This window comes from Mytilus edulis, chromosome 1, assembly GCF_963676685.1.
Source record: "Mytilus edulis chromosome 1, xbMytEdul2.2, whole genome shotgun sequence".
NCBI lineage: Eukaryota > Metazoa > Mollusca > Bivalvia > Mytilida > Mytilidae > Mytilus > Mytilus edulis.
The window spans coordinates 99,043,811-99,068,493 of NC_092344.1; the positions used below are offsets into that span (position 1 = coordinate 99,043,811).

Sequence of the window (24,683 nt, forward strand, 5' to 3'; positions counted from 1 at the left end):
TGGAGTATCAGTGGCGGATCCAGAACTTTTCCTAAGGGGGGGCCCGCTGTCTGACCTAAGGGGGGGGGGGGGCGCTCCAGTCATGTCCAATGATTCCCAATATAATCAACCAATTTTTTCCCACGAAAGGGGGGGCCGGGCCCCCCAGGGCCCCTCTGGATCCGCCTATGAGTATGCAGAACAACTCTTGTATTCATTTACATATCAAAGGAGTAATTTGTATAGACGGGAATTGATATATCAAATACTGTTCTAATAAAAAAAAAAAGCAACATGAACACATCCAATTGAGCAACTATTTATAGTAACTCTTGACAAATTTGCTGGGACGTAATTCACATGCAGCAGTAAACTTTTATAAGATATTTTCTTATGACCATTAATTAAATACACACATACTTCTGATTTACTTGAGGGGATTCAAACAAGACTTTTAAAACAAGAGCATTCTTTATCAACACAGGAATCTTATCAGCACATTGAAATACAAAAAAAAATCCATTTGGGTACATATTTCCATTAACATTATTGATCTTATACAGGGGCAGATTTAGGCGGGGGCGTTGCGGTCGTGCGCCCCCCCTAAAATTTGCAAAGCATGGGTTGTCCTCAGCTCAATAAAGTATCTGAACAGACGACGAATATTAATCTCGTCGCATTGCATCTGTTTTAACATTCAAAGAAGTATATAAAACAGTAGGTTTAACAGAATCAACGTGATTACTAATAAACTGACCTACGGTTTATTTATAAATAAGTTCTATAAATATATTATACTTCATCGCGGTACTGCGTTTGGTGAAAAAATATCATAGGCTTTAAATGTAAAGAATATCAAACAAGCTTGAGCTGTGTTTTCCAAGACAGTTATTAGGTTAATTAGAAGCTGCACTAATTACCTCCCCTTATTACGAACCTCCTGAACTCTCTTTTGGATAGCATGCCCAAACACATGTGTTCCATGAATAACGTGACGTAATGATCTATTTCTACTCTGCTATAATCATAACACATTCACATATTACTAAATGGGAAAATAAGCTGAAATCTTGAAGGGTTATACCAATGCTGGTTGAACTAAGTGAAAATAATTGCCATTTGAATACAAAGCTTGTTATACATTGGCTAGTTTTAAATAAAAAAAGGTAATTTTTCAAATTAAGTCTTGTTTTAGCATAAAAATCCTAGACTGCTCCCTAGGTGCTCCCTGAACACTAAATTGAGCAAAAGATAAAAGCCTATTTTTACTGTCTAAGACTTCTCAGAGATGTCTTTGAATATTTACAATAATTCAGCTGTTCAAAATTTTTCACTTTTTAAATAAAAACATAATCTGAATACTTCTGTCAGATATCAATTTACTCTACAAACAGTAGAGCTGAATATAACTTATTCTTAAACATCCTCTTGACCTAATCTTATATTGGTGTTGCACTATTCTTCTTATTTTTTGGTCAATTCTATTTAAAGGGAATGAAGAACTACTAAAACAAATATCAGGTGCTGAAACTCAAATTATTCAGATTTTGTTTAATTAAAAGGGTGGACAAATTGTGTGACACATTCTGCAACTTGAAGTGCAAAGATCATCAATTTTCATTGTATAACCATATTTCTTCAGTATTTTTTAAATAAAGGTAAGAGTTGAATTATGTCCCTTTAAATGGCTGAAATCTTAGAACATTTGACATAATATAATTAATAAGTCTGAAGTGGCCCAGTATTACAAGCACCAATATCTGTCAAAGTTTTAACACATGTTGCAACAACACTAAAAATCAAGTCTTTCTTTTACAATTAATTTTAATTATGATATATGGATTTGATAAAAAAAAAATTAAAAGAGGTCACATTAATAAAATTTACAAGTAAGGAACTATTAATGAGCTGTGAGAAAATCATAGAGCACACATCATAAAACTGAAATATGTTGGGGAAAATCAGTAGTTATAAATAGAGTTAGGAGATCATATTTCAATAGCAAGATACAAATGGGATTTTTTTCAAAATGCAAGTGATTATACCCAATCGTGTTATTTTAATGTTAAATGATACAAAAAGATATGGCATATCTATAAAAATAAATGATTTAACAAAGAATTTGATATCATGCCTATTAATATTTAGAAGGAAATATATTGAACAAAAACACGAGAGTGCACATATTGAAATGCTGCTTTACTTATCATAATTACATTTGTGCTGAGAGTGAGAAATCCTTACTATTATACTGTACACAAAATATAGTTATCTGATTGGTTAGTATTAGAGAAACAGACCTAACATTGACCAATGAGCATTGGGAATAAAGTCAAAGTGAACACTTTACTTTCATTTCACACAAAAAATATAGTTGAGTATTGCTTACAGTATCTGAGATACAGACTTGAACACAAAACTTAACCTTGATTATTGATCCATGAAATAAGTTCAAGGTCAGATGAACCCTGTTTGACAGTCATGTAGACCTTCCAAGGAACCCCTTCACCATTTTTATTAAGTAGGTGCTTAACCATGGAAATGAGATCACAGACAATGGATTTACAGACAAAAACATCCTAACATGAGTATTAAGCATCTAGGTGTTCTTCCTTCTGAGCTATTTTTAAAACTATATAAAATAAAGTTGGTCTTGACAAAACTGTGGAGTCAAGACTAAGGTGTGCTGTTTCCTGTCGCAGCATTGGCCGCAATGGAAGTCAACTTTTTGTTTAACTTTGTGAAAGGTCAGTTTGAGAAGAACCACTAAAGGTAAGTCAATGATATTTGGTATGTAGTTGTATTAGCATAAACAATAATTCAAACTGACTTTCAAGCAATATTTCCAAGATTCATGCAATATTTTAAAAACATTAAAGAAAATAAGGTTTATCAAAATATGTTAAAAAGACCATAAAACTATACAATAATTCATTCTTCACAGCTCACCAGATTAATGATGTTTTCACTCACACAATGTTGTCCGCGGGTCTGTTATAAGAAAATAGGTTTCTATATATAAATTGAGTAAATATTCAATACATATAGGTATGAAAAATCCTGATTTCTTAAAGCTTCAGAAGACAAATTCACTATGGAGTTCATTAATGGAAAAAACACAAACTTGAGTCAACTAACTACTTTCTACAAAGATTTTATATAAAAGGAAAAAACACAATTGGAAAATATATGTCATAGTACATTGTACTTACAAATGTAGTGGTTATCTTGCTTTTCAATTTGTCTGAAATAAAAATTATCAAAATTACTAACTGCAAATTGTAATATTAAATTATAAAAAATAGTTATTCTTTCATAATGGAAAAAAATTCAGGTAGCCTTGAATTGTAGTTCTTGAGAAATATGTGAAAACTTTTCATACATGGCCTTTATGTGTAAGAGGAAGTTGATGTAAAATCAATATAAAATTGCACCACATAGTAAAGAATGTTCAAATGAAGCTTGTAAATCATCATATCAGTTCATTTTTAATCATAAATGTACCTTATATATAACAAGAATGTGTCCATAGTACTCAGATGCCCAAATCGCACTATCATTTTCTATGTTTAGTGGACCATGAAATTGGGGTAAAAACTCTAAATTGGCATTAAAATCAGAATGATCATATCATATGGAACATGTGTACTAAGTTTCAAGTTGATTGGACTTCAACTGCATCAAAAACTAGCTTTACAGATGGTCAACAGTATACCATAATACGTCCCATACACAGGGGTATAAAAACCCAGGTATATCATCTTTTACATTTATTTAGCTAGGAAATACATATATACTACTGTTGTTTCATTCAAATGATACTAATTTTCATGAATTACATTGGTAAAGTTAAACAAAGAAATTTAAGTTTTTCAAAAAAAACCTTTCTATAGGCTTTTGTATGCAGACTTTGGCAAAACCATCAAATCGAATATCCATTAAGTCAATTTTTTCTCTATCCATGAAAATAGGTACGCATTGAAATAGATGAATCCACAGTATTTGACTTAATGTATAAATCTGCTTGTAAATTCACATAGTCCTTACACTTCCAAAAGCTCTAATTAGATTTTAAAATTACCATTTAATATTATTTATTTCCCTTGTAAGGAATTATACTTGCATAAAAGACAGTCATGCTCTGTATATTAATCAGATTGATTTATACCTATCTTAATTCTTGTTTTTCAACCTTTAACTGTGGCTACCCATATTAGTACATGTACTTAGAAAACATGGTAACTGATACCCTTATCAAGTCACTCACCTGTCATGGATGTACTGGCCTTTACAGTATCATGAGTTGGTTCTGGGTCATCATATTCTCGTTTAGGAATTGCTGGGGCATCATTCTAAAATATGTCATTATAAAAATAGAAAAACAAAGAATATGGGTGATTTAAATCTTGCCCTATTGCATTGGTTTCATCCATCAATAAAGACTACATGGTGACCTCATCATATCTATTCATATTTGGTTGCTAGGTTGCAGTGTTATAGATATGTACCACCATATCCTTATATGCAGAGACAAATCTTATAATGTGAAGTTTTAATATTTCTGTCAACAATTAGGTGATGTACTTAATGCAAGGCTTGGTATTATAACTTAATTTTTATGTTCAAGTTTAACTAAATTCTATTTACAAAGGCACAACAAAATTTAGGACCCGGACTGTGTATCCACATAATACCACACTCCCAGTCACATTATCATACTTCTAGTAAACCAAAACTGTAATGAAGCCTATATATTTTTTTTAAAGTTACATCACAACCCTGAAAACCATCACCTTCTTAAAAGATTTTCCTAAATTGACTACATGTCATTAAAGTGCAAAATACATTATGAAAAAAATAGTTTAAGACTGAGTGTTATCTACTTACTGAACCAGGGATATCTCCAACTGAAAAGAAAGAAGAAAATATACAAAAATAATCTTAGTTGTAATTATTTAGAATTTGTTGATTCATGATTTGGTAAAATTTCTTCTATAACTAATATGAATAAATGGTGTTTTACATACATTAAAAAATTGAGGTAATCAATAAAATTAAAACGATTTATGTAAGTTGTTTCTCCAGGTGTGGGATGTTCTCGTTGTATTAAGGATGTTCGCTACTCTGTTAAAAAATAACAAGCTTTTTAAAAGACTATTATGAATTGATGATATATAAATAAAGAAACTAAAAAAGCAGAAAAAAATGGAGGGTCCGTGTGCTTGTTTTCGAGATATAAGCCGTTGAAAATTTGGCGGGAAATAATTCTCTCTAGATTTTTCTTTCACTTAACATTGGCACCTTTTTTGTTTAAAAAACTATGAAAAAATAACAAGGATATCATAAGATTTTGAAATATGGCTTTTTAGATAATACATAATAAAAATATGAAAAGAAAAGTAGGGGTTAGTGGGCAAAATATTTTAATGTTAATACATGGATAAAACCAGAGGATTCCGAAAATCTGGTAAAAATTCAAAAAGTAGAGGAGCAAACATCCTTAAAGACCCATTGTTGGCCTTGGGCAGTTTTCTGCTCTTTGGTTGGGTTGTTTACACATTCCCTGTTTCCTTTCTCTATTTTATCTCTTTTGTTTTCTGAATCATTTTTGTATCAAGATAATCAGGAGCCTATAATTCAGAGGTTGTCGTTTGTTTATGTGTTACATATTTGTTTTTCGTTCATTTTTTTATATAAATAAGGCCTTTAGTTTTCTCGTTTGATTGTTTTACATTATCATTTTGGGGCCTTTTATAGCTGACTATGCTGTATTGGCTTTGCTCATTGTTGAAGGCAGTACAGTGACCTATAGTTTCTGTGTCATTTTGGTCTCTTGTGGACAGTTGTCTCGTTGGCAATCATACCACATCTTCTTTTTTATATGTCAAGAAAATACTCTGCTTCGTACTATACTGACAAACTGAGCATAAGACACTTAGACAGTCTTCACTTTTACTCCTTAATGCTGCGTAATTTGCAGATATCAAAGCAGCAAATACCACTTTTTTAAAAACTTTTTTGATTTGACCCAACTTGGAAAGTATGTTTGTGTAATTTTCTTTGATATGACTTTCTGAAGTAATCTGTGTACTGTGTAAAAAAAAAAAAAAAAAAAAAAATCTGTGTACTCTTGACCATTTCTGACAGAAAATAAGGTTGTTTTAGCATTGTAAGGCAAATATCATAAATCATTTTTTTTTCGGAAATTGGATTGACTGTAAAGGTGGTAGTAATTAATTGTAAAACATTTGTGCTTACATGTATGAATGGTAAATAGGAATCAAAATTTTTAATAATGGGGGCCTAATCTAATAAATGGGCCCAACTCTCTGTGAAGCCTCCAAGGAAAACACAGAAACTACATAGTAAAATGATTTAATTTTTGTTAGGGTGGTACCAAACACCTTGACTAAAATTAGTTTGCCTCATTGAATTTTCATGAAATTTTGACAAAATATTAACTTTGACCCTTTGACGAAAATATAAAAAAACAAAAAAAACTTGAACCATACACTTTCTCGAAAAATTTCATAGGACATATAGAAGTTTGACAAACACTTATTTTGATCTTTGAGAGGCTTAATATTTCCAACACAATGTGATTTAAACATTATGTTGATTTTAAAGAGTTATCTCCCTGTAGTGTTATGAACAACCTTAAAAATTCAAAAATAAAAAATACAACAACTCTTAAAGGGGCACTAGCTGTCAAATTCATTGTAACCGATTTGACTCAAATTCTCATATTTGGTTTATAACAATGTAAAACATTTATCCAAACTATCAAAAGTCTAAAATAAACAGTTTACAGAGCATGGGGTAGATAATATATAGGTTCGTTTCGTGTGTATTTTAGTCCAGACGCCATCTAATTAACTATCGATTTGACCTCAGATGACCATATAAGCGATGTAAACAAAAATAAAGATACGAATAGATTAAACCAACACGTGCAATTGCATTTTTATAGGTCTGTTTGATTTTATTTTATAGATTAAAAATAGATGTTTCTCATTATTTTTAACCATATAAGAATGATTTTAAGTGCATCGAATTAGTAATCAAATGATTTACCGTAGTTTTACTTTCATTGTTGACATTCTTTTTCTTTAAATAACCAGTACACGTACAATGCATGCGTTGTCAATCTCTAGCTAGGGGTTAACTTGAAGTTCACATGAATACCGGTTAGAATGATGATGACGTTTTCACTTGCAAGTGAATCAGTCAAAAATTATGTTTAATCGCTTATTTCAACAAAATTAAAGGTAATTGATTGCTAAAAGCAAATTATTATTTCATTATTCCAATTTGATTAATGATTGATCTAAAAAAAATCATACTTTATTTTTATATATATATCGTAGCTAGTGCCCCTTTAAAAGGAAAAATCAATTATGTAAAAATAACTAAATAAAATCAACATTTTGAAAATGTTAACTATACTCAGTGACTCTGATTAGGGCAAATTGGATTTCCTTTTCTTCCCATACAGGAAGACATACTCAAATAATGGAAGTAAAAAAGTCTAATTTGATATATTATTTACCTGCTGAGTATTCTCCATCTAAAGGTAAAACAACCTCCTCGTACTGTCTACCTTTTGGTGCTGAGTTAAGTGATTGTGTCACGGCGATTGTTTCATAAGCTGAGTCCTTTGGTGCAGACCTTAATGAACTGCTTTTGTTCACTTCAGAATAAACACTATCTTGAACTGCATGAGTGCTCCTCACATTACCCCTATCAGGAACTGCATGCGTGGTTTTACCATTACCTTTATCAGGAACTGCATATACTGACTCTGAATTAACAGTCACATGATTGGAGGAATTCCTACTTTGTTCTTCAATAGGTTGTGCTAGTTCATAGTTGTCCCCACCCGCAGCACTTTTTGACTTCTTAACTGACCCCTGATGACCTATTTGCTTTTTAGGCCTGTTTCCTTGTGTAATGGTTGAATCTGTTTTCGTACAATTAATAACGGATACAAATTTAGGTTGATTTTCAACAACTGATGTTTGCGGTGAAACTGGTCCAGCAAATCTTGGCCCACTCATTTGGGGTGGTGGTGTAGAGGATACTACAGATGGCTCTATGGGTCTAGCAGAGGCAAATTGAGGTCCACTTGGCGGAGTATTCTGGGAAATTAAAGTTGTTCTAGGGGTTACTTCTGGTAACACACTATGTTCAATTTTGTTAGGAACAGATTTTGTTTGGTTAACAGGATGTTTAAGTGCAGAGTCAGAAATACGTTTTGAGTTGCTTAACTCTGTATGAGATTGGGATGCAGTTTTCTCGAATGAAGCACGTCTTTGCTGAACTGTTAAAGCGGGAGTTGGATCCACATCAACTTTTGGTGTTTCAATATCCTCTGATGCTATTTTAGGTGTTGTATTTTCATAATTTTCTTGAAACACATTTACATAAGCTTTTTTAACCAAACTTTCAATTTCTTTTTCTGGTTCATGTTCATGTTCAATCTTTTTTACAACCTCACTTTGAGTTTCTATAGTAACTGGTTCCCTGTCAGGAATTGCTGGAGATTCGTCTGTATGGTCATACATTCTAACAGTGTCTAACACGTCTAACTGTAACTTCTTAAAATCAGAGGCTGCATCTGCATAATTATCATCATCATCTAAAAAAATTTATATAAAAGTTTTATATTATAGCAAATATGAAAAATACATTACAATATTACACAAGGAATACCATTGAAACCTTGCATAGTTTTTTAATAACATCATTTCAAACCTTTCAGAAAGAAACATAAGGTAAAAACAAAATGATTTATTCTAATACAACTCTTTCTAGCCATTTTTTTTTATATTTACAATCATAAAATTTTAAAAATTGTTTATTTTTTTTTCTCTTTTGAAATGATTTCTTTAATGATTTAGTTTTTAAATCAAATTACTGAAATCATATGGGAGATAGCTTTATAAGATATGGAATTTATTACATAAAATATAACAAATATATGACTAAAAATCTTTCTGAAAGCATATATAGTTATTTGAGTTCGCTATAATAGATACCGGTAAGAAGATGTGTATGAGTTCCAATTCTCCATATAAATTTGTTTGTTAGGTTGAACATCAAATCAAGATCCCTTTCAGTTTTGCTGTATTGAAGACCCATTGGTGGCCTTTGGCTGTTTTCTGCTCTTTGGTCGATTGTTGTCTCTTTGACACATTCCATACTTCCTTTCTCAATTTTATAACTGTTATACTCTATGTACTATAAACAAGACACTATAAAGGTATGCTGTTGTTTTTTATTTGGTCGGGTTGTTGTCTCTTTGACACATTCCCCATTTCCATTCTCAATTTTATTGTTGTAAACATTTTCAAAGTGAAATATTTTTGGTGATTCTTGTTTAATATTCTTTCTTTGTGTTTAGCAGTTTATCATTGTTATATAATAAGTATGACTTTGTACTAAATACTGGTACCTGTATTGTCTGCTGCCTCAACCGGATCATTCTGAAAACAAAGAAACATTTATCTCTTATTAGAGGTCTCATATATGATTTCAAAGTCAGTTCTTTCTTTACTTCCTTTACCTAACTTAAGGTGGAACCAATCACTATGCAGGTTCAATTTTTAAATGATTAATCCACTTCAAAATAATGACTTATAGTTTTTAAAAAAATGATAAAATCAACTCAACTTGTGATACATTAATTATTGTTGTTTACTTTTGCAATTTTAATCATTAGTACTGACAACAATGTTTATTATTATTATCAAGAAAAGCTGCATATTTGCAAGGTTGTCAAAATTCAAAATGCAAGTATTTATTTATTTTGCAAAACCTTTCCTGTCACAATTTCTCTGTTTGAACAAAACATTTCAACCAACGCACAGTATTAATTTTTTTTGGTTTAATCTACGTCTCAATTTTTAATTGCCATATTGCATGACCTGACTACCTATCAAACCTGGTGAGAAAACTAACCAAACTTTAGTTAATCATATGTTTGTGGGACAGCTCTAAAACTATAGTTATGCAAAACTTACATCATTTTTAAAATGAACATTAATATAATCACTTTCATTCATAATCTCAATGTGCTTCTGGAATAATTCCTTCACTGCTAAATGTGCCATCTCATACTGTTCCTGTACAAATAGATTTTTTAATAATTATACAAATGAAATACCTATCTGATTTTAAAGACCTAAATATATTCGTTTCTTTCTGTCAATAAAAGTGTATTAAAAATAAAGCCATTTTACGGTAAGTTTATTTTTTTTTATCTTTTTCATACTCTTTGCTTAATTAAATGATAATCATATATATGTATACATGTATAATGTTATTTTTGTACAATGTCTTCTCTGGTAAAATCTGTAAGCTATCCACAAGTACTGTTTTAATAGCAACTTTGAAAAGGTATAGAATTTTTAACGACACATTTTTTGTGTTACATTTACAAAATCTCATACATTGTAATACAATAATTTCACATGAAAATTATTTTTTTTGACAAAGGGAGGAAATTTCCTTCAAATCTTAACTTATACATTTTCCTATATAGGCTACTGACTGCCCGAAGAGGGGGCCATTGCAGTTACGCACCAGTGATTCCCTATATAATCAACCAAATATTTCTGTCTATATTCACATTATACATGTTATAGTTTTGATAAATAATAAACTTACTGGTGTCTGAATCATGGATTGCCTCTGTTCACATTATAGTTTTGATAAATAATAAACTTACTGGTGTCTGAATCATGGACTGCCTCTGTTCCCTCATACTCTTTACAATTTCATAGAGATTAAAATCCTCATCCAGTTGCTGAAACATATAAATTTTTGATAATTAAATTATTTTTTCATGATACAACCAATGACTATTGTTCATTAAATACTAGTAAGAACTTCTTGCCAGACAAAATCCTCGAGTATAAACCGTTGAAAGAGCATGTATTACACACAAATATCATGTTACTTGGCAACTATGCTAAGAAGTTCCGGTTAAAAATTTGTTTGATACAAAAAAGTCAAATTTATGCTAAGGTAATCTTACAGACTTCTAATTTACTGAATACCATGGCTTTATGCTCGTCATTTCGTGTTATCAGGATATTGTCCTATACAGTTTCATCAGGATGTGTGGTTTCTTGAGAAGAGTATTTTAATCGTAAAATTTCCACCATAACATGCAACAAGTAATTCAAATTCAACATTTTGTTTTTTCTTTCGATTAATTTAAGACCTGTTACAAATCACCATAAAACACAATTCACAAACTAAGCAAATATCTCTATAGCTTCAGAATCTAAATCTAATAAAATAAGGTCAATGTCCAGATCAATACCCCCTTTAAGATGTCAGAAACAAATCTGATCCAGAACCTAAATTTAGGAGTATGATAATGAGATAAAATAATATTTGTCAGAACTCAGGAGGACATTTAACTCTTACAAATAAATATATCAAACAATGTAGGAGTCTAAGCACCAAAAAATATCTAATACCATAACCAAATCTAAGTCAAACTAGAGGCTCTCAAGAGCCTGTGTCGCTCACCTTGGTGTATGTGCATATTAAACAATGGACACAGATAAATTCATGACAAAATTGAGTTTTGGAGATGGTGATGTGTTTGTAGATCTTACTTTACTGAACATTCTTGATGCTACAATTATCTCTATCTATAATGAACTTGGCCCAGTCATTACAGTGGAAAATATTTTCTAAAAATTTACAAAAATTTACAAAACTATATGAAAATTGTTAAAAATTTACTATAAAGGGCAATAACTCCTTAAGAGATCAATTGACAATTTTGGTCATGTTGACTTACTTGTAGATCTTATTTTGCTGAACATTATTGCTGCTTACAGTTTATCTCTATCTATAATAATATTCAAGATAATAACCAAAAACTGCAAAATTTTATTTAACAAATTCCTAATTTGGGGGCAGCAACCCAACAAGGTGTTGTCTGATTTGTCTGAAAATTTCAGGGTAGATAGATCTTGACCTAGTAGACAATTTTTCTCCATGTCAGATTTGCTCTAAATGCTTTGGTTTCAGAGTTATTTGCCAAAATCTACATTTTACCCCTATGTTCTATTTTTAGCCATGGCCGCCATCTTGGTTGGTTGGCCGGGTCATTTTTTTAAACTAGATACCCCAATGATGATTGTGGCCAAGTTTAGTTGAATTTGGCCCAGTAGTTTCAGAGGAAAAGATTTTTGTAAAAGTTAACGACGCCGGACGACGACGCTGGACGCAAAGTGATGAGAAAAACTCACTTGGGCCTTTGGGCCAGGTGAGCTAATAAAAAGCTAAAACGAAAATAAAGAAATGATTGGTAAAGGACATTGATGGATCCAGTATATATATATACACACTTACTCCACTTTTCAGTATTTCCCAGGCATAATCTATTGCACAGATAGTTCCCGTTCTACCACAACCAGCACTGAAAAAACAATAACATTTGTATTTAAATAAAAGAACAGTAACAGTGATAGAGTGTACACATAACAAAGGACAAGGTACGATAAGGCCTGTTTTTGGCCCCCCTATTTTCTCATTTTTCAAATTCTATTTTGGAAAGCTACTTATTATCTTAAAATATTCCAAGAGGTTGGAAGTTTGTTCAGATGAACTTCAAAACCACAAATTTTAGCAACTGTGTGAGATGAGGGGGGTAAACTTTCTGTTATTATTAAAATATTGTAATAATTATTCACTTTGTATGTGTTCCATACAACAAATTTTTAATGTTTTAGTGCCTGCGCCAACGTGACCCAGGATTTTTTATTCCAATGTCATGAGAACTGTTTTTGCTGTCTAAATCGCCATAATTTTCTCCGGGTCACGTATGCGCACGCTATTGAATTTTAAGAAACAATGGCCCAAAATTGTAATTTTTTCTTCTTTTGGTGTTTTTGGTGCCCTTTTACTCCCTCACCACCCCCATTATCTAAAATTAATGGTTTTGAAGTTCATCCAAACAAACTTCAAACCTAAGTGAATATTTTAACGTTAAAAGTAGCTTTCCAAAACAAAATTTAAACAAGAGGCTGTCATAACGACAGCAAACCAGATTTATTTACATTTATTTTTGTCCTAGCAATATCACAAAAACCATAACTGATGAACGGTGAAAGTGAAAATCGTCAATATTGTCAACCCAACAACCAGTTGTCCGATTCATCTGAAAATTTCAGGGCAGTTAGATATTAACTTGATAAACAATTTCAGATTTGCTCTAAATGCTGTGGTTTCAGAGTTATAAGTCAAAATCTACATTTTACCCCTATGTTCTATTTTTAGCCATGGCGGCCATCTTGGTTGGTTGCCTAAGTCACCGCATACTTCTTTTAAACTAGATACCACAATGATGATTGTGGCTAAGTTTTGTTAAACCAAGTAGTTTCAGAGGAAAAGATTTTTGTAAAAGTAATCGGCGACGAAGGACGAAGACAACGAAGGCCGGACGCCAAGTGATGAGAAAAGCTCACTTGGCCCATTGGTTCAAGAATTGGATAAACATTATTTTTCACCAGTCACTTGTTTCATATGACTTTGAAATACAGTTGCTAAAATTTATATTTATATTTCCTTTTGCGATTTTACACAATATTAATTGTTTGTGACAATAAGTTGATTGATGACCAGTTAGTTGCAACTGATAAAATAAAACAATTCATATTTAAGCATTAAATCTAGTACCCAAAATGTCTTGAGAGAGAAACAATTCTTACCTGCAGTGAACAACAACAGCAGCATGATTAGGATCTTTCGTTCTGATATCACGCATACGTTTTATCATTGCCAGAATAACATCAATATCATCAGGTATACCATGATCTGGCCACCCTGTGTAGTGATACTGGTAAACATCTTGTTTACCATCAGCGGTTATCAATTGTAGGTGGCGCTCTATACAGTCATCAGCTAATTCCTCTGCTCTTATCTGAAAAAAAAATACATGAACTTAAACTTAAATAGATTATTTGACTATATATTAAATATTATATCCACTCCTCCTTTTTTAGAAATAAAAAATCATTTTTTTATCAAAATTTGCCATCATGTGTCTGGCGTATTAAATTATAAACCTGGTACTTATGATAACAATTGCCATTTATTCCACAAAAACCTCAAGTAAAGACCCTCTGATATAGATAATCTTTTCATCACAAGCATACAACAAAATATGTACAACAAATGAGTCAAATAACATTAAAATATAAGTTAGTAAAAAAAAAAATACCCATATCAACTGCTGAGTATTAGTAAAATGTTTTTGTATTTGTTGGATGTCACTTAGCATTACAGATTTTCAATTACTGAAATTTACCAGCTTGATTACAAACAGATTATATTAGAAGAGTCAGTAAGCAATACAGAACAATAAATAACTTACATTGAATAAGTGAACAATACCAAAAATTTAGAAAACAACAACACAGAGGCAATTATAGTATGACAGAAAATTGCACCATTACAGCCAAATGCATTAAGTGTGTAGATAAAGGTTATATCTTATTTTAGCTTGTTTGCTAGTTAAACCGTAAATTCATTCTTAAAAACTCCCTCCTTTAAGAGTACAACAGATAACCTATCTGTCTGTAGGACTAGGCTAATTCAAAAGGAGGGTAGTATACCTTACCTAAGAATGACTTCACGGTCCAGCTAACAAGCAAGCTTACCAAAGATATTAATTTTATATACACACTCAATGCAACTGGCTGTAACATTTTCTATTTACTTACACATGCAACTTTATAATTTCCAAATTGACCATATTCAGCTCCTTCTTCAACCCAATACTGAGCACATTTTTTCTGTAAAGAGACAACATAATGATTTGGTGTCAAACAAAAGCTTTATTGTAGACTGATGATGATTGAATAATGTCCAGTGGCAAATATTACATGTATATCAAATTTAGCCCTGTAGCATACCGAAATGAAACTCAACTTATTAAGACCTTGTCCAAAATCAAGTTTCTTAAAAACACCCCAAATCATACTGCATATGTAAAATGTGTTATCTTTACAAAAATGTTGTTAGATCTAGTTTGACTTTTTCTTTTATTCAAAACCATTTTTGTTCAATGGGGGTCTCATTGGAGGGGTCTGATCCCCGATTCTGCTTATTTTTTAGTGAGAATCCTGCTTCTCGTTGCCATAATAGCGCATGTAATTTCCTGTGTCTCGCTGGACTTTGTTTCCCGTTTTAACACTTACCCGGTAATTATTCAACTTTCACATGTCATGCTGAAAAAAAATAGGCCAATCCCATGTCATGCTTAGACCCAAATGAGACCCACTTCAATAGTTGTTTATCTAATTATTGATTAGAGTAGTGTTAACTTAATGTAGTTAATAAGCTATTTTTCATGGAACAAAATCAGTCAACAAATGTGAATCAAATAAGTGTGTTAAAAGACAAATATTTTTACACACAAAGTAATATCCAGATGGAGAAGTGAGAAAATGTGTGTAACAGGCAAAATTGTGGAGATAAATAAAAACAGTCCTGCTGACCCTTACCTTTCTAGCCTCGACTTCTCTACATGCCATCATAACAACCTTAACATTTTGTTCTGGTGACCCTTACCTTTCCAGCCTCAACCTCTCTACATGCCATCATAACAACCTTAACATTTTGTTCTTCTATCATCCTCCAAAAATCCTCCAAGGTATGAGGTAGTGGTCCTTGAGAGGCAATGTAACCTTCTCTTTTATGGGCATCCTAAAAAACAATGTTAAAAGAAAAATTAATTATTGTATGGTCTCATCTCATAAACATTTTGTACTGCTTATAATGAATTGTTAACCGCTGAACCAACACAGCTAAAAAGTGAAACTCATGATATGGAGGGTTGTTGAAAGAAATAAATCTAAATATCAGATTGCCAACTACATTTAAATATACTGCAAATAAAAGATGCAATAATGTGCAGCTCATTAATCCACTTCAATGAAGTTACAAAATATTTGATTTTATTTAGTTTTATTTGACAGTACACATCTTTGTCCATTCATAATGTGTTCATTTTCCAATTTTCAATATAATCTTTTAAATCTATTTAGAATGGAAACTGTTACAGATATTGTGCATGATTATTTTGACCTATTCTAAATTATCTACTGTAACTTAACCCTGACTTTTACAATGAAAAGTATTGTTCCTTTGATAGATTTATTTCCCTGTATATTATGAAAAGTTATTGTTTCGTGTATATCTACCTACATGTAATTTGCTCATAGCTATGAATTCATTTATTTTTGTGATTATAAACTTTCTCAAATTGAGGAAAAATTGTATTCCTGTTAAAACATGACTTTCATATATACAAATTCAACAAACATTTAGTCTCTAAACAAGGAATTATTTAAATCTGGGTAATTTTGAATTCTAGACAATTGATTAGAAACCTATAATGAAAATTAACCAAGTTTTGGAGGGTAAGCCATGCGTGTAATGCTAAAGGGGGTTCGTTAGTTCTTGCTGAATTATCAGTGTAAGAAAAATTAATCTGCGCATGGCTACTTCTTAGTATGTTTAGTTTTCATCGTACATTTTTTATCGATTTTCCAGAATTCAAAATTATTCCAAATTCAAGGTTTATGTAATGCTCAAATGAAAAATCCTTGATAAGACTATTTTCCATGTTAAAACCTACCAATACATAATAAGCATTGGTGTTAAAACCTACCAGTACATAATTAGCATTGATGTTAAAACCGACCAGTACATAATAAGCATTGGTGTTAAAACCTACCAGTACATAATTAGCATTGATGTTAAAACCTGCCAGTACATAATAAGCATTGATGTTAAAACCTACCAGTACATACTTAGCATTGAAGTTAAAACCTGCCAGTACATAATAAGCATTGGTGTTAAAACCTACCAGTACATGATTAGCATTGATGTTAAAACCTTCCAGTACATAATTAGCATTGGTGTTAAAACCTACCAGTACATAATAAGCATTGATGTTAAAACCTACCAGTGTATAAGCATTGGTGTTAAAACCTACCAGTACATGATTAGGTCCGAGAACACAATTAATTCGTAGTGCATTTCTTTTAGAACATAAATGAAAATAAAAAAAATCCCACCTGCGCTTTCTCAAAGAAACTTTTACAGTGTGTTGTACTACTTTTGGGACAAATTATATCAAATTTATAGAAAACTTCATCGCCTCTAACTCAAAATATGGCCAATTTTATGTTTAGGGCGTCTTGAAATCTTTTGACAGCTTCCGAAGTGCTCATTTTCAACCTTTTTCAGCTGGACCAAATCACTACTTTCCTTTAAAATTCTGGACCCAAATTTTTTTACAGTGTAATTTCAACCCCCTTCTTGCAATTTGAGGCAGTGAACATGGAGAAATAAATTTGGAAGGGGTATAAAAATTAATGGCAAGTAACCCACTGTCAACACTAGGGACTATATTTGTGAACAACGAAAATCAAGGGACGACAATGGTGGTCTCGGACCTAATAGGGTAGAAAGAGTAGACAAATCTTAAAAAAACTTGGTATGAACAAAGCTTAATGTATTATAACACTACTTACAAAGTTTCATGACAATAGGATGTATATTATAGACATTAAGTTTAGTTCTATACTCATCTTTGCGTGTAAAATTTTGACGTTAAAATTGAAAAATTTCAACTATCAACATTTGGGGCTTTAAAAATTTAAATATTGCAAAAAAATACTTGTTAAATGCCTTAATATATAACTTATCATGTACTAAAAGCAATAGAGTACTCATTTGATTTATCAGACTTGGCATAATTATTCATAAGTCAAATTTATATGAGCCTGCGCCTAAAAATTCAGGTTTTTCAATGAAGTGGAGCCTTACATGAAGATGTAATATTTTCCAGCAATTTTAAATTTGTGAAGCTTTTTGGTTATAAATAATCCTTACATATGTATTTAAAGTACTTTAAATGGAAAGAAAAGTTACAAATAACATATCATATTAGTTTAAAAGGGTCTTAGGCCAAGTAAGACTGGAAAAAATTTAGGGTCAATTAAGGCCGTGCCACATATTTACATTTAAAAATGCATATTGAGGCTATAAAAAATAAAAATGTGTGTCTTTTTTATCATTTCTATACTCATGTGACATGATACAACAAATCTGAGCACAAAAAGACTCTTGCAAATAACTTTTCTTACAAGCAGTCTGGGCTGAAACAAAGATTTTTGCCTTTTTAGGGAAAAACTTTCATGCAATTTATTCTCAACAGGCTTATATTTAAACCACTTGCTATCCTACAGAAGAAAAGAAATATAGTATGTGAAATGGAACAGGTACAATAGACATTGTAAAGTGCATTTGATACAAATTTAGTGAAGTCTCTAATATGGACATCAAATTTTATATACCAAGCTCCCCACTATTGCCTTCATCCAAACAAGGCGTTAGACAAGGGTCATTCATACAACACATTTTGCACATTTTATCTGAGATAAACTTCTTTTCTGTAGATTCAGAGTTCATAAATAAGTAAAAGAAGCAGGTAAAGGCATAGAAACACAAATATTGACACATAAAAACCTGTCAGATAGAAAGTCAGGACGCCATTTATGCATCAATATTGAAAAAGTTATAAAATGCCTATTTTGACCATAAAATGTCAAAATTGGTCGTTTTGGCAGAAATTCTATAAAATAAAAGTTTAAATCCTTTAGTTTCATGCTATTTGACAAGTTGACACCATCAAATCATTCAGGGAAGTTGCCAGAGTACAAATTCTATATTTACAGATTTCACCTCTTAGGTCCGAGAACACAATTAATTCGTAGTGCATTTCTTTTAGAACATAAATGAAAATAAAAAAAATCCCACCTGCGCTTTCTCAAAGAAACTTTTACAGTGTGTTGTACTACTTTTGGGACAAATTATATCAAATTTATAGAAAACTTCATCGCCTCTAACTCAAAATATGGCCAATTTTATGTTTAGGGCGTCTTGAAATCTTTTGACAGCTTCCGAAGTGCTCATTTTCAACCTTTTTCAGCTGGACCAAATCACTACTTTCCTTTAAAATTCTGGACCCAAATTTTTTTACAGTGTAATTTCAACCCCCTTCTTGCAATTTGAGGCAGTGAACATGGAGAAATAAATTTGGAAGGGGTATAAAAATTAATGGCAAGTAACCCACTGTCAACACTAGGGACTATATTTGTGAACAACGAAAATCAAGGGACGACAATGGTGGTCTCGGACCTGATTAGCATTGATGTTAAAACCTTCCAGTACATAATTAGCATTGGTGTTAAAACCTACCAGTACATAATAAGCATTGATGTTAAAACCTACCAGTACATAATAAGCATTGGTGTTAAAACCTACAAGTACATGATTAGCATTGATGTTAAAACATACCAGTACATAATTAGCATTGATGTTAAAACATACCTGTACATAATTAGCATTGATGTTAAAACCTACCAGTAAATGATTAGCATTGATGTTAAAACCTACCAGTACATAATAAGCATTGATGTTAAAACATACCAGTACATAATTAGCATTGATGTTAAAACATACCTGTACATAATTAGCATTGATGTTAAAACCTACCAGTACATGATTAGCATTGATGTTAAAACCTACCAGTACATAATAAGCATTTATGTTAAAACCGACCAGTACATAATAAGCATTGATGTTAAAACCTACCAGTACATAATTAGCATTGATGTAGTCTGATCCTTGTACTCCTGGTATTTCTCTTAATGTAACCCTTGTATCATCAACTTAAATAAAAAAATATTAAGATATCTGTTAATTTACAAATGTAATTCTCAACAACAAACAAATCACATATTCTCATTTTTAAATTTACATTTGTTTCCTGTGGTATACCACAGATATAAGTACTGGTACATGGTATTTTAAACTCTATTGGGAAATAACTCAAATCTTTGATAAAACTTTGATAATACTGAGGCCCCAATTTTTTCAGGCAGCTTCATCTTGCAAATTCCCATATCTGTATTCTTTTTCAAACAAACCACAACTCCAACATTATTGTAATCTATTGAAGTTAAAACAATTGTCTTTAATCCTTGTAATACTACTACTAGAGGTGGTTTAATAAACCTCGACCACCCATAAAGGTCTGGGAAAGTCAGATCCATGTAGTAATGACAAGAACCAATATTAACAAGGCACCTCGACCACCCATGCGGGTCTGGGACGGTCAGATCCTTGTAGTAAATAGGATAACCAATACTTACATGGTACAATATCTTTTTATCTGTTTATCCTGATACTGTGTGGTAACCTTGACCACCCATGTGAGTATGGAACGGTCAGATCCTTGTAGTAAAGAGGATAACCAATACTTACAAGGCACAATATCTCTATATCTATTTTTCCTGATATTTTGTGATAACCTAGACCACCCATGAGGGTCTGGGACGGTCAGATCCTTGTAGTAAAGAGGATAACCAATACTTACAGAGCACAATATCTTTATATCTGTTTTTCCTGATATTGTGTGGTAACCTTGACCACCCATGCGGGCCTGGGACGGTCAGATCCTTGTAGTAAAGAGGATAACCAATACTTACAAGGTCAAATATCTTTATATCTGTTTTTCATGATATTGTGAGGTAACCTCGACCACCCATAAATGTCAGGGACGGTCAGATCCTTGTAGTAAAGAGGATAACCAATACTTACAAGGTACAATATCTTTATATCTGTTTTTCATGATATTGTGAGGTAACCTCGACCACCCATAAATGTCAGGGACGGTCAGATCCTTGTAGTAAAGAGGATAACCAATACTTACAAGGTACAATTTCTTTATATCTGTTTTTCCTGATATTGTGTGGTAACCTCGACCAACCATGAGGGTCTGGGACGGTCAGATCCTTCTTGTAAAGAGGATAACCAATACTTACAAGGTACAATATCTTTATATCTGTTTTTCCTGTTATTGTGTGGTAACCTTGACCACCCATGAGGGTCTGGGACGGTCAGATCCTTGTAGTAAAGAGGATAACCAATACTTAAAAGGCACAATTTCTTTATATCTGTTTTTCCTGATATTGTGTGGTAACCTCGACCACCCATGAGGGTCTGGGATGGTCAGAAAATTGTAGTAAAGAGGATAACCAATACTTACAAGGCACAATATCTTTATATCTGTTATTCCTGAAATTGTGTGGTAACCTCGACCACCCATGAGGGTCTGGGACGGTCAGATCCTTGTAGTAAAGAGGATAACCAATAATTAAAAGGCACAATTTCTTTATATCTGTTTTTCCTGATATTGTGTGGTAACCTCGACCACCCATGAGGGTCTGGGATGGTCAGAAAATTGTAGTAAAGAGAATAACCAATACTTACAAGGCACAATATCTTTATATCTGTTTTTCCTGATACTGTGTGGTAACCTCGACCACCCATAAATGTCAGGGAAGGTCAGATCCTTGTAGTAAAGAGGATAACCAATACTTACAAGGTACAGTATCTTTATATCTGTTTTTCCTGATACTGTGTTGTAACCTCGACCCCCCCCATGAGGGTCTGGGATGGTCAGATCCTTGTAGTAAAGAGGATAACCAATACTTACAAGGCACAATATCTTTATATCTGTTTTTCCTGATATTGTGTGGTAACCTAGACCACCCATGAGGGTCTGGGACGGTCAGATCCTTGTAGTAAAGAGGATAACCAATACTTAAAAGGTACAATATCTTTATATCTGTTTTTCCTGTTATTGTGTGGTAACCTTGACCACCCATGAGGGTCTGTCTGGGAGGGTCAGATCCTTGTAGTAAAGAGGATAACCAATACTTACAAGGTACAATATCTTTATATCTGTTTTTCCTGTTATTGTGTGGTAACCTTGACCACCCATGAGGGTCTGGGACGGTCAGATCCTTGTAGTAAAGAGGATAACTAATACTTACAAGGTACAATATCTTTATATCTGTTTTTCCTGATATTGTGTGGTAACCTTGACCACCCATGAGGGTCTGGGATGGTCAGATCCTTGTAGTAAAGAGGATAACTAATACTTACAAGGTACAATATCTTTATATATCTGTTTTTTCTGTTATTGTGTGGTAACATTGACCACCCATGAGGGTCTGGGATGGTCAGATCCTTGTAGTAAAGAGGATAACTAATACTTACAAGGTACAATATCTTTATATCTGTTTTTCCTGATATTGTGTGGTAACCTTGACCACCCATGAGGGTCTGGGATGGTCAGATCCTTGTAGTAAAGAGGATAACTAATACTTACAAGGTACAATATCTTTATATCTGTTTTTCCTGATATTGTGTGGTAACCTTGACCACCCATGAGGGTCTGGGATGGTCAGATCCTTGTAGTAAAGAGGATAACTAATACTTACAAGGTACAATATCTTTATATCTGTTTTTCCTGATATTGTGTGGGATCCTTCCATGTGTAGCAGCTACTGTGTCTCTATTTTTAATGGCTAAATCTCTTAGTTCCTGTAATGTATAATTTATGATCAGTATAAAGAGGAAATCATTGGTTAGAGTTATTCATTTATAATAAAAATGTTATACTATGTTTCTTTGGTAACTCAAAAGAACAATTTGCAAATCACAGTACTGTAAATTCAGATATTATTGTGTGCATTTATTACTGTGTTGTTGTCACTTAAGACTAAAATGCAATTTTAGTTTTAGCGATATACATACATTGGCTTCTTCCAAGTTAAATGTATATCATGAACAAAGAAGGTAGAATGAGTTAAGGTGGAGAAAAATGACCACAAACAAGAGTTGACCTAAATTGATACAGACACAACATTACTGTAACTACATTCCATAGCTGTAACTTCACTTAAGAATTGAATGCTTCTTTTTGTAACTTTATTGACCAAACAAAAATAAATGAATCAATATCAACCATATCGTACATTATGACCATATTTACAAATTAAGATGAAATGTATTTTATCCATACAACAATTTATCTATCATTCCACAGCAATTATATGTAAAATCATATTATAATACAGATGCTTCATAGGCAGTAATATATCTTAATTAAATTTGATGAATAATGAAAATATCTTAGTCATACAAATAATTTAGTCACATGTTGTCTCAAGACACTTCGATCATTGAAGAGCATGTCTCTGGGAAATAGTTATTAAAAAACAATGCAGGGGTAACTCCCAACTTATTAACAGGAAGTTACTGAGGAAATGAACAGATTTCATTTTCAATTATTAAATTTAAATGCACATTGAATTTTTTGAAACTCAGTAAAATTCATAATCTAGTGATCTATATTAAAAATATCTGAGACAGTTAAAAGTGTAATGTAAAAGCCTGTTGTGACATAAGATACCAAGTACAGGCTTTTAGTTATAATCTAAGTGTGCTGAGAATGTGCAAGGACAATAAATATACAATTATTTCACACACAAATTTCATTCAAATGCAGTGTATAGAGTACCAGTATATGATCCTACAATAAATTGAAATTATCGGCAAAGTATCTCCAGAAGTGTACGTTAAGTGATAATAAATTTTCCTTGTAAATTACAAAGGTGAACTTTTATCCAAATATACTTTTTTATATTTAGATTTAAAAGTGAAATTTTACCATTTACATTTTGTATTTACAGAAGTAATCTTCAGACTAGTTTTGTGACCCTAGGATTTAAATAATGATAAAAAAATAAAACATGACTGCATATGTGGTGATGTGGGAAGAATAAATCTACATGTTTTTCATATTAATTTTAATCTTTGAGAAAATTAATAAGATAACATACAAATTGCTCATTTGATTCCTACCAAGTGTGATTAAAATTTGGCCAAATAGTTTCATAGAAGATGATGGAAATGAAGTATAAAAGGGGATTTTAAGAAAATTATGTGCAGTATTCCCTGCAATCATCAATTAATCAAGTTTCAAAACATTTCACCTTGAAATTTAAAGGGGAAGATTTTTTAAATTTGCCGACCAGTTTCAAATATTGCATATTGCAGTCATGATTTTAGTCAGATTGAAACCAACTGAGGATTGTTTGTAAAAGGAATTTCCAAACATCATTAAATATGTCAGTAGTGTTAAAAACTTGTAACCTTGATTCATAGAAGATGAAAATGTGGAAGTTTACAGACACAGAAGATGACAAGATGACGACAGATAATGCGACAGATGCCAAGTGGTGGCAGAACAGCTCAAATAGTTTTTCAAGCCAAATCTGAAACACATTTAAATTTTACACCAAAAAAAATGACCCTTTTATAAACCATACTGATAAGAACAAGTATGGTCAAACATATCTGATCATATCATTAAATAATCAGAAAAAAAGTACAATTATCTTTTTCAAGTTCAAAAGTTTCTTTAACTCTGGAATTATGGGTAATAATCAAATACAAAGCCTCCACAGTCTATGTCTTTTTTTGGGGTCTTTTTTCTTTATTTTTTTTTTCATAGATCATTTAGGTGAAGATACAATATTGACTAAGAAGAAATCTACCTGAAGGGTTCAAGGTCAACTGGACTTTTGATATTCTTTCTAAGCTGTAAGACTTGTGTCTGATCAATATGTCTTAAGTATGTAAGGATGAAAAATGTTAAGCTTGAACACTTAAAAACAGTTCATTGACCTTTGTTTAAAACACATTACATAAACAAAGATATGTCATTTCCTTTCTAGTTTTGTTTATGTTTT

At 32.0% G+C, this 24,683-nt stretch overlaps 1 protein-coding gene across 11 annotated transcripts in view; it reads right to left on the reverse strand.

The window, feature by feature from the left end:
• The window catches only part of LOC139497539 (uncharacterized), a 39,572-nt gene that overhangs the window by 10,009 nt on the left and 4,880 nt on the right, over positions 1–24,683 (reverse strand). For 2 of the 11 annotated variants that reach the window (XM_071285791.1, XM_071285781.1), the window contains exons 1-14: positions 21,918–22,333; positions 19,672–19,748; positions 15,577–15,711; positions 14,727–14,798; positions 13,713–13,924; positions 12,355–12,421; positions 10,709–10,786; positions 10,002–10,103; positions 9,434–9,464; positions 7,529–8,617; positions 4,867–4,886; positions 4,247–4,331; positions 3,192–3,223; positions 2,929–2,970 (exon numbers count right to left, since the gene is read on the reverse strand). In XM_071285791.1, the coding sequence (XP_071141892.1) occupies positions 2,929–2,970; positions 3,192–3,223; positions 4,247–4,331; positions 4,867–4,886; positions 7,529–8,617; positions 9,434–9,464; positions 10,002–10,103; positions 10,709–10,786; positions 12,355–12,421; positions 13,713–13,924; positions 14,727–14,798; positions 15,577–15,711; positions 19,672–19,748; positions 21,918–22,203 (2,328 nt within the window). In that variant the 5' untranslated portion in view covers positions 22,204–22,333. Of the gene's footprint in view, positions 1–916; positions 998–2,928; positions 2,971–3,191; positions 3,224–4,246; positions 4,332–4,866; positions 4,887–7,528; positions 8,618–9,433; positions 9,465–10,001; positions 10,104–10,708; positions 10,787–12,354; positions 12,422–13,712; positions 13,925–14,726; positions 14,799–15,576; positions 15,712–19,671; positions 19,749–20,679; positions 20,866–20,903; positions 21,091–21,917; positions 22,335–22,367; positions 22,471–24,683 lie in introns of those variants that run through there. The other 9 variants (XM_071285787.1, XM_071285769.1, XM_071285808.1 and 6 more) reach the window with 9 other exon arrangements.